The 9,513-nt window shown below is 42.2% G+C and overlaps 1 protein-coding gene across 1 annotated transcript; it reads right to left on the bottom strand.

The window, feature by feature from the left end:
- Window positions 1-4,724: 4,724 nt before the first annotated feature.
- Window positions 4,725-7,277, bottom strand: LOC128609309 (zinc finger protein 239-like). Its single transcript, XM_053627844.1, has one exon. The coding sequence runs from the start codon at window positions 6,008-6,010 to the stop codon at window positions 4,874-4,876; it is 1,137 nt and encodes a 378-aa protein (XP_053483819.1). The 5' UTR covers window positions 6,011-7,277; the 3' UTR covers window positions 4,725-4,873.
- Window positions 7,278-9,513: the final 2,236 nt, after the last annotated feature.

The raw sequence follows: 9,513 nt of genomic DNA, 5'->3' as shown, positions 1-9,513 counted from the left end.
TTGATGCCACACCTGCGCTCTATAATGGGTCTGAGTCTGATGGACCATATTCCCAACCAGACAATTCTTGAGAAGAATGATATGGCGACAATTCTCTGCCAGAAAAATCTTCGCTGGACAGGTCATGGGGCGAGAATGCAAAATGATGGCTCCAAATCAAGTGCTGAAGTGCTCTTCTCCCAACTCCAACAAGGCACCTGAAGTGTTGGCTGCCCTCGGACACGACTGACAGCTGAGAGAGCACCCAACTTATGTTTTCCATACCGCTATGAGGGACATGGACACCAAATGTTAGGAAAAGTAATGGACTGTGAGGAAATATGGAGGGTTGAGGAGTACGTGCATGTAACAGGGATAGACGGAGATGGAAAATGAATGAAGGTCAGTTGGAGAATTTCAAAGCTGATATATTCTGGTAGTGTGGCCAGGGAACGGTCTTAAGACAGACTCTACCACCATATTGGGGAGGGGTTTGTCCCCCAGTAATCTTGATAGGGTCCCTCAGGATACTCCCATTGGGCATAAACAAGGGACCCATAGTGCTGAGAAGGAAAAGGTGCTTTAGCCTCAAAAGGAAAGACATATATATAAATTGGGCAGCCATACCAGTAGGCCTCCCCAAAGAGTACAGGGCTATGGGAGAAGCGTCCATAGACAAGCTGATCACATTCCCCCCATGGACGCAGACGAAAAGAAACGCAGAATGGATTAATTACATATGGTACAACCAACAGCAGACTTCATGTTAAAACCATAATGAACTTTCTTTTACTTTCACACTATCTATTGTTACCCAGATGATGGATGGATGGGTTCCCTTCTGAGTTTGGTTCCTCTCAAAGGTTCTTCCTCATTTCATCTTAGGGAGTTTTTCCTTGTCACCGGCTTGCTCAATAGGGATAAATTCACACACTTAAAATCTGTGTCCTGTGTTTATATATTTCTGTAAAGCTGCTGAGACAATGTCCATTGTTAAACGCGCTACACAAATAAAAATGAACTAAATTGAGGCCCAGAGTTCATTTTGGAATGACCAGGGTTAATGGAGTTTGACCTTCCATCTAGCCACGAACAAACACATGAGATGTGGGGACTGATAAGAGTGCAAGCCTGAGCATAAACAAGGTTCATAATATGAACATGAGAGCCCAGTATGTAAGACAGAAAACAGATGACAAAGGTTCACTTACCCATGGTACAGGCTCCCAGTGGGAAAATGTAAAGGCAGTTCAATTCACTCGTCCATGATGGGAAAAAGGCCTCACACATAAATAATGAAAAAGCAAGCGGTGGGAAAAACATACATAGGCCCCTTAGTGTAATGATGCAAATATTCACCCTCTGCATGAGAAAGTGTAAACCAGGATAAAGATAATGGGAGATTTATGACTGCACTGAAAGGGAAAACTTGGGGCCTAGAGAAGATAATGAGAAATTATGTAACAGATATGTGTGGAAGATTGTGATTGGATGTAGATGGTGCCATGTCTGAAGAGTATATAAAGAGCATGTGAACCACTGTTGCTTTGGTGCAAGCTACATCTCCATGTAACGTGTATTTCTGGTACCAGAACGGGTTACTTTCTGTCTTGCTGACTGCTAATAAACCTTCATCTGAATCCAGTCTTCGTGAGTTTGGCTATTTTATTTATCTTAAGTGTAAGATAGATCTTTTAATCAATTTTATAGTCTGAATTTGTGACCTAGCAGGGCCAATGTAGGTTGGAGAAGCAAAATATCCTGCATGAGCTGACATGTCCTTTTTTATTCACAATCTCTTCGGCAGGCTCTGAACTCCATTTCACGTGTTTGTGTTCTGATGTCACATGGCGATGGTGTAACCGAACCCCACAGGTACGCAACTTGTTATTGGCTGTTTGTTTGTCACTCATAGCACAATCCTTTATCAAGGCATATGATAGGCAGTTTATGATCCAGGGATCGTGCATGCTTGAGGGTTGTTAATGCAACAAAACTTCATGTCTGTTTACATTTTATCGAGCGTTATACCAAACATTTTTTCTACTGTTAACGCTAAAGATTTAACGTTGATAAATACGATACCATTTTATCACCCAGCCCTACTGTTACATATATTGTGTGATATTCCATTATTTTCCCCTCTTCACTGGAAGCCCCTGTCACCCAAGACAAATTCCTTGTGTGTAAACATACTTGGCAATAAAGCTGAAAAATGAAATATGTTTATTTTCATTCAACATATAATTTAAACCCAAACTATAATGATAACAACACATTTAACTGGACAAATTCAAATCATGTTATAGCACTGTGTTAATGCACTTATAGGTCTTAAATGAAATAGAACAATTAATGATAATGATACAGTTTTATTGGTCACATATACATATGTACAGTGAAATTCTTTTCTTTGCATACCCCTGCATGTCAGGAAGCTGGGGTCAGAGCACTGGGTCAGCCATGATACAGCACCCCTGGAGCAGAGAGGGTTAAGGGCCTTGCTCAACAGTGGCAGCTTGGCAGGGCTGGGACTTGAACCCCCGACTTTCCGATCAGTAACCCAGAGCCTTAACCGCCAAGCCACTACTGCCCCAATCTAAACCTCTTCCCTCACCGTGAGCAGTGATTCGGCCTCTCTCCTGTGTCAATGCGCTTGTGGCGTTGAAGATCACTGTGTTGATTAAATCTCTTCCCGCACTGGGAGCAGTGATATGGCTTCTGTCCTGTGTGAATGCGCTGGTGTATCTGGAGATTACCCCGTTGAGTAAAACTGTTTCCACACTCTGAGCGGTGATGCAGCTTCTCTCCTGTGTGAATGTGCTGATGTTTCCTTATATTACTTTGGTCAGAAAAACATTTCTCACACTGTGGGCTAGAGACAGTGTGTCCTTGCTGAGTGGGATCTGTCACAACATGTCCCTCAGAAGAGACATCAGGTATGGTAATGACCGCCTCATTTCGTAGATGATGTGAAATAGAGAGTGGCATGAATCATACTCTATCTGCTTTTGTGCACAGAGCATGGATTTGACAAGGAAAACTTCAGCAGTGGGGACTGTCTGCTGGTGAACAGAACTACTGAAGAAACTACTCTGATGGAAGCCGCCACTTTGAGAACAAATTTACCATCAGGCTGAGCAGCGCAGTCAAGTAAGCTTCAGACACCCAGGGGAAGTTTAATCCACCACTCGGGTGCCAGGACAAAGATCAATTTTTTTTTTTTTTTTTTTTTACTTCATATGCAAATATCAATATATTAACGTGATACAGGCAACAACAGGAAGCAAGAAGAGGGAACACAACAATCTGGTGACATGGAAGGACTTGGGGAGATTGAAAACAAGCCTAGCAGCTGCATTCTGGATCAGTTGTAAGGGTCAGACTGTACAAGGAGACAGACCTAGCAGGAGTTGACTGTCCAGAACTACTCAAACATCAACGGCAAAGAAGTTTTTATATTTATTTATTTATATATATACATATGGGCAGTGGTGACTTAGCGGTTAAGGCCCTGGGCTACTGACCGGAAGGTCTGGGGTTCAAGCCCCAGCACTGCCAACCTGCCACTGTTGGGCCCTTGAGCAAGGCTCTTAACCCTCTCTGCTCCAGGGGCGCTGCATCATGGCTGACCCCGCGCTCTGACCCCATATATCCTGCCATGCTGGGATATGCGAAGAAAAAGAATTTCACTGTGCATATGTATATGTGACCAATAAAGGCTCATTATATGAATAATAATAAAAAATTAAAGTCACAGAGTAGTTACAGAGTGAATACAGAATAGGACCCAGTACTGAGTCTTGTGCGACACCAGTGGAAGGTCTGCATGGAGAAGATGTGGATTCCCCCCATGTCACACCTGATATGAGTGTTTCTCCAGGTAAAAAGCAAACCACTACCATACTGGCCCACTAATTCCAAGACTAGCCACAGTCAGATGCTAGCTCCCTTACCCCAGAGGGAATGCCAGGCTGGGAACAATGTCACCAAGAGGACACCTCGAATACAGACTATGGTAACCCAGTTAATCTCCTACATGCATACTTTGATGCAGGAGAGTTCACTCAGGCTACAAGCAATGTACGCAACATTAAGATGGAGGTGGATCGGGGCATTTCTGTTACTTTCCCTGGTGGATTCAGGCACTGCTGTCACCAAGGTAAAATGCCCACCTCCCAGTCTGGACCATGGCATGTGTGAATGTTGACACCTGCCAGAAGCCTACCACACCACCAGATACTGTATGTAAGGGTCTCAAGAGAATGGCTCCTCTGGTGTTTCTCTCTCTGACTGCAATTTCCCTGAATGTTAAGAGACCCACACGCACCATCCTGCATCCAACCTAACACATCTGGTACAAGTCCAGCCTCTGCCACCTAACTAATACTTCTACTATAGCTCTACATACACTCACTCTATAAACCCCCTTCGCTGCCCTTGTGATGTAAATACACGCTAATTCAGGTGTATAAACCATTCTTTACCAGGCAGCATAGAGGTGATTTCCTCTAACGCAAATGGGTAGAAGAATGGGATCATTGGCATAAAGAGTTTTACTGAAGATGGTGAGATGTACGGTTTCTACTCTTACTCTACACAGACATTATGAATTTTTTGCTATAAACATTTAAAATCAGAAAGAAACATTAGACTAATCATATTAATTATTACATTAACATTAAGTGATTTGCCTTACACAGAAAGTCAGGATAAATCAAATACATAAATACTGCTTAAACATATAATTTAAGCCCAAACCATAATGATAAACTCATATTTAATTTGAGAAATTCAAATCATGTTATGGCACTGTGTTAGTGCACTTATGGGTCTTAAACAAAATAAAATAATTAAAACTCTTCCCACACTGGGAGCAGTGATACGGCTTCTCTCAAGTGTGAATGCGCCGGTGTATCTTAAGACTACCCTTCTGAGTAAAACTCTTCCCGCACCATGAACAGTGATACGGCTTCTCTCCCGTGTGAATGCGTTGGTGTCTTCGTAGAGTACTCAGTTGACTGAAACTCTTTCCACACTGTGAGCAGTGATACGGCTTCTCTCCTGTGTGAATGCGCTGGTGTAGTTGGAGTTGATTCTGTTGAGGGAAACTCTTTCCACACTGTGTGCAGTGATACGGCTTCTCTCCTGTGTGAATGCGCTTGTGTCGTTGGAGTTGATTCTGTTGAGTGAAATTCTTTCCACACTGGGAGCAGTGATATGGCTTCTCTACTGCATGAACACTCTGATGTTTTTGGAGATTACTCTGTTGAGTGAAACTCTTTCCACACTGGGAGCAGTGATACGGCTTCTCTCCTGTGTGAATGCGCACGTGTCGTTGAAGATCACTGTGCTGATTGAAACTCCTGCCGCAATGTGTACAGTTATACGGCTTCTCTCCAGTGTGAATGCGCTCATGGACTTGGAGATGACTCTGCTGATTAAAACTCTTCGCACACTGTGAGCAATGATAAGATCTCTCTCCTGTGTGAATGCGCTCATGTCTTTGGAGATCACTCTGTTGATTAAATCTCTTCCCGCACTGGGAGCAGTGATACGGCTTCTCTCCTGTGTGAATGCGCTTGTGTATCTGAAGACTACCCTTCTTAGTAAACCTCTTTCCACACTCTGAGCAGTGATACAGCTTCTCTCCTGTGTGAATGTGCTGATGTTTTCTTATATTACTTTGGTCAGAAAAACATTTCTCACACTGTGGGCAGTGATACGGCTTCTCTTGCATCTTAACGTGCGGGTGTTCTTGGAGAGCACCCTGATGACTAAAACTCTTTCCACAGTCTGAGAAGTGGTGAATTTCCTTCTGTATATCATTGTGAGAAGTGTCAGAACTGAGAGAATCAGATGATGTTGGCTGACGTCTGGAGCCTTTTGTGGGAATTAGAATCTCATATTTAATCTCCCCTGATTCCTGCAGTCTCACATAGTCTTCATAGTGGCATCTCCAGATGTGCTTGTGGAGGTAAATTTGAGATGTATAGGACAGTGGACACAAGGAGCAGGTGAAGACTTGCATCAGGGCATTATCTACTTCTGGAGCAGTAAATGAACAAAAAATCAGTAACTGGATACGAAATGAAGTTATTTATTGTATGCAAATATCCTTGTGTAAAGGAACACTAAATGGTCAAGTAAAAACAATTATTATTATTGGCAAAATTACAAGAACACAGCACATAATTAATGAATATATAACTGTAAATTCTGTGAAAGTCTGTAAATTCTTGATGTCTAGAGGCGGTGTTGAGCATAATGCATACTCTAAAGTAACCAGTGCTTAGATCAAGTCCACACACCAACAGAGTCATGTAGTACAGCATAGTCAGTAATACTCTTCTCACATGGAAGACACCCTAAAGTAATCTTCTGACTGAAGGCTGTAATTTAAGATACCAACAGCAATTTATCTTGTTCATTCATTCGCACCAAACTAACTGTGAGGCCATTTTTACTTGTGATAATGTGCAGGTTCGTAAGCAAACACTAGTAAGCATTCTTCATATTCTATAACAAAAGTAACAAGACTCTGACACATGGTCAGTTGTCTAGAATCTAGTTTCAGCAAAGCATTGACACACTGAAGACAAATTGGCAGGCAGGAGCTTTTTCAGTGCAGACAGTATGTCATTAAGGTTCTAGCTTAACTAGATGTGGGCAACACACTTAACTAGAGACAGTGTGTCCTTCCTGAGTGGGATCTGTCACAAGTCCCTCAGAAGAGACATCAGGTATGGTAATGACCGCATCTGGAGAGCCACCAAAAGGAGTCTCTGGTACAGTTATGAAGGTTGTGCAGCATTTTGTAGATGATGTGAAATAGAGAGTGGCAAGAATGATACTCTATCTGCTTTTATGCACAAGTGTCAGAGAGGCCAGCATGGATTTAATAAGGAAAACTGCAGCAGTGGTGGCTGTCTGTGCTGGTGAACAGAACTACTGAAGAAACTACTCTGATGAACGCTGCCACTTTGAGAACAAATTTGCCATCAGGCTGAGCAGCGCAGTCAAGTACGCTTCAGACACCCAGGGGAAGTTTAACCCACCACCCGGGTACCAGGACAGAGAACAACCTTTTTTTTTGTTACTTCATATGCAAATATCAATATATTATTCTGATACAGGCAACAACAGGAAGCAAGAAGAGGGAACACAACAATCTGGTGACATGGGAGGATTTGGGGAGATTGAAAACAAGCCGTGCAGCTGCATTCTGGATCAGTTGTAAGGGTCAGACGGTACATGGAGACAGACCTACCAGGAGTTGACTGTCATGAACTACTCAAACATCATCAGCCCAGCAATAATTATATAATTATATATATATATATATATATATATATATATATATATATATATATATATATAAATAATATGAGAGAGAGCGAGAGAGTGAGAGAGAGAAATTAAAAGGTCACAGAGAGTAGCTATAGAGTGAAAACAGAATAGGACCCAGTACTGAGTCTTGTGAGACACCAGTGAAAAGTCTGCATGGAGAAGATGCAGATTCCCCCAATGTCACACCTGATATGAGTGTCTCTCCAGGTATAAAAAAAACAAAACAAAACAAAACAAAAAAACCAAACCACCACCATACTGGACCACTAATTCCAAGATCAAGATAAAATCATATTTAATTTGACAAATTCAAATCATGCTATGGCACTGTGTTAGTGCACTTATGGGTCTTAAACGAAATAGAATAATTAAAACTCTTCCCACACTGGGAGCAGTGATATGGCTTCTCTCAAGTGTGAATGCGCTGGTGTATCTTAAGACTACCCTTCTGAGTAAAACTCTTCCCGCACCATGAACAGTGATACGGCTTCTCTCCTGTGTGAATGCGTTGGTGTCTTCGTAGAGTACTCAGTTGACTGAAACTCTTTCCACACTGTGAGCACTGATACGGCTTCTCTCCTGTGTGAATGCGCTGGTGTAGTTGGAGTTGATTCTGTTGAGTGAAACTCTTTCCACACTGGGAGCAGTGATATGGCTTCTCTACTGCATGAACACTCTGATGTTTTTGGAGATTACTCTGTTGAGTGAAACTCTTTCCACACTGGGAGCAGTGATACGGCTTCTCTCCTGTGTGAATGCGCACGTGTCGTTGAAGATCACTGTGTTGATTGAAACTCCTGCCGCAATGTGTACAGTTATACGGCTTCTCTCCAGTGTGAATGCGCTCATGGACTTGGAGATGACTCTGCTGATTAAAACTCTTCCCACACTGGGAGCAATGATATGATCTCTCTCCTGTGTGAATGCGCTCATGTCGTTGGAGATCACTCTGTTGATTAAATCTCTTCCCGCACTGGGAGCAGTGATACGGCTTCTCTCCTGTGTGAATGCGCTTGTGTATCTGAAGACTACCCTTCTTAGTAAACCTCTTTCCACACTCTGAGCAGTGATACAGCTTCTCTCCTGTGTGAATGTGCTGATGTTTTCTTATATTACTTTGGTCAGAAAAACATTTCTCACACTGTGGGCAGTGATATGGCTTCTCTTGCATCTTAACGTGCGGATGTTCTTGGAGAGCACCCTGATGACTAAAACTCTTTCCACAGTCTGAGAAGTGGTGAATTTCCTTCTGTAGATCATTGTGACAAGTGACAGAACTGAGAGAATCAGATGATGTTGGCTGACGTCTGGAGCCTTTTGTGGGAATTAGAATCTCATATTTAATCTCCCCTGATTCCTGTAGTCTCACATAGTCTTCATAGTGGCATCTCCAGATGTGCTTGTGGAGGTAAATTTGAGATGTATAGGACAGTGGACACAAGGAGCAGGTGAAGACTTGCATCAGAGCATTATCTATGTCTGGAGCAGTAAATGAACAAAAAAAATCAGTAACTGATACGAAATGCAGTTATTTATTGTATGTAAATATCCTCGTGTAAAGGAACACTAAATTTTTGAGGTCATGTAAAAACAATTATTATTATTGGCAAAATTACAAGAGCACAACACACAATTAATGAATATAACTGTAAATTCTGTGAAAGTCTGTAAATTCTTGATGTCTAGAGGCGGTGTTGAGCATAATGCATACTCTCCAGTAACCAGTGCTCAGATCAAGTCCACACACCAATATAGTTATGTAGTACAGCATGGTCAGTAATACTCTTCTCACATGGAAGACACCATATAGTAATCTTCTGACTGAAGGCTGTAATTTAAGATACCAACAGCAATTTATCTTGTTCATTCATTCGCACCAAACTAACTGTGAGGCCATGTTTACTTGTGATAATGTGCAGGTTCGTAAGCAAACACTAGTAAGCATTCTTCATATTCTATAACAAAAGTAACAAGACTCTGACACATGGTCAGTTGTCTAGAATCTAGTTTCAGCAAAGCACTGACACACTGAAGACACATTGGCAAGCAGGAGCTTTTTCAGTGCAGATAGAACCTTAAAGACATACTATCTTAACTAGATGTGGGCAACACACTTAGCAAGGACACACTGTCTCTAGATGAGTGGGATCTGTCACAATAAGTCCCTCAGAAGGGACATCAGGT

The sequence above is a fragment of the Ictalurus furcatus genome, chromosome 6 (genome assembly GCF_023375685.1).
Source record: "Ictalurus furcatus strain D&B chromosome 6, Billie_1.0, whole genome shotgun sequence".
In the NCBI taxonomy this organism is placed as follows: Eukaryota; Metazoa; Chordata; class Actinopteri; order Siluriformes; family Ictaluridae; genus Ictalurus; species Ictalurus furcatus.
This window is presented reverse-complemented; position numbering and strand designations above follow the sequence as displayed.

Bases quoted from the DNA above. Each gene is read 5' to 3' on its own strand.
- LOC128609309 (XM_053627844.1), bottom strand. From the start codon at position 6,010: ATGCAAGTCTTCACCTGCTCCTTGTGTCCACTGTCCTATACATCTCAA.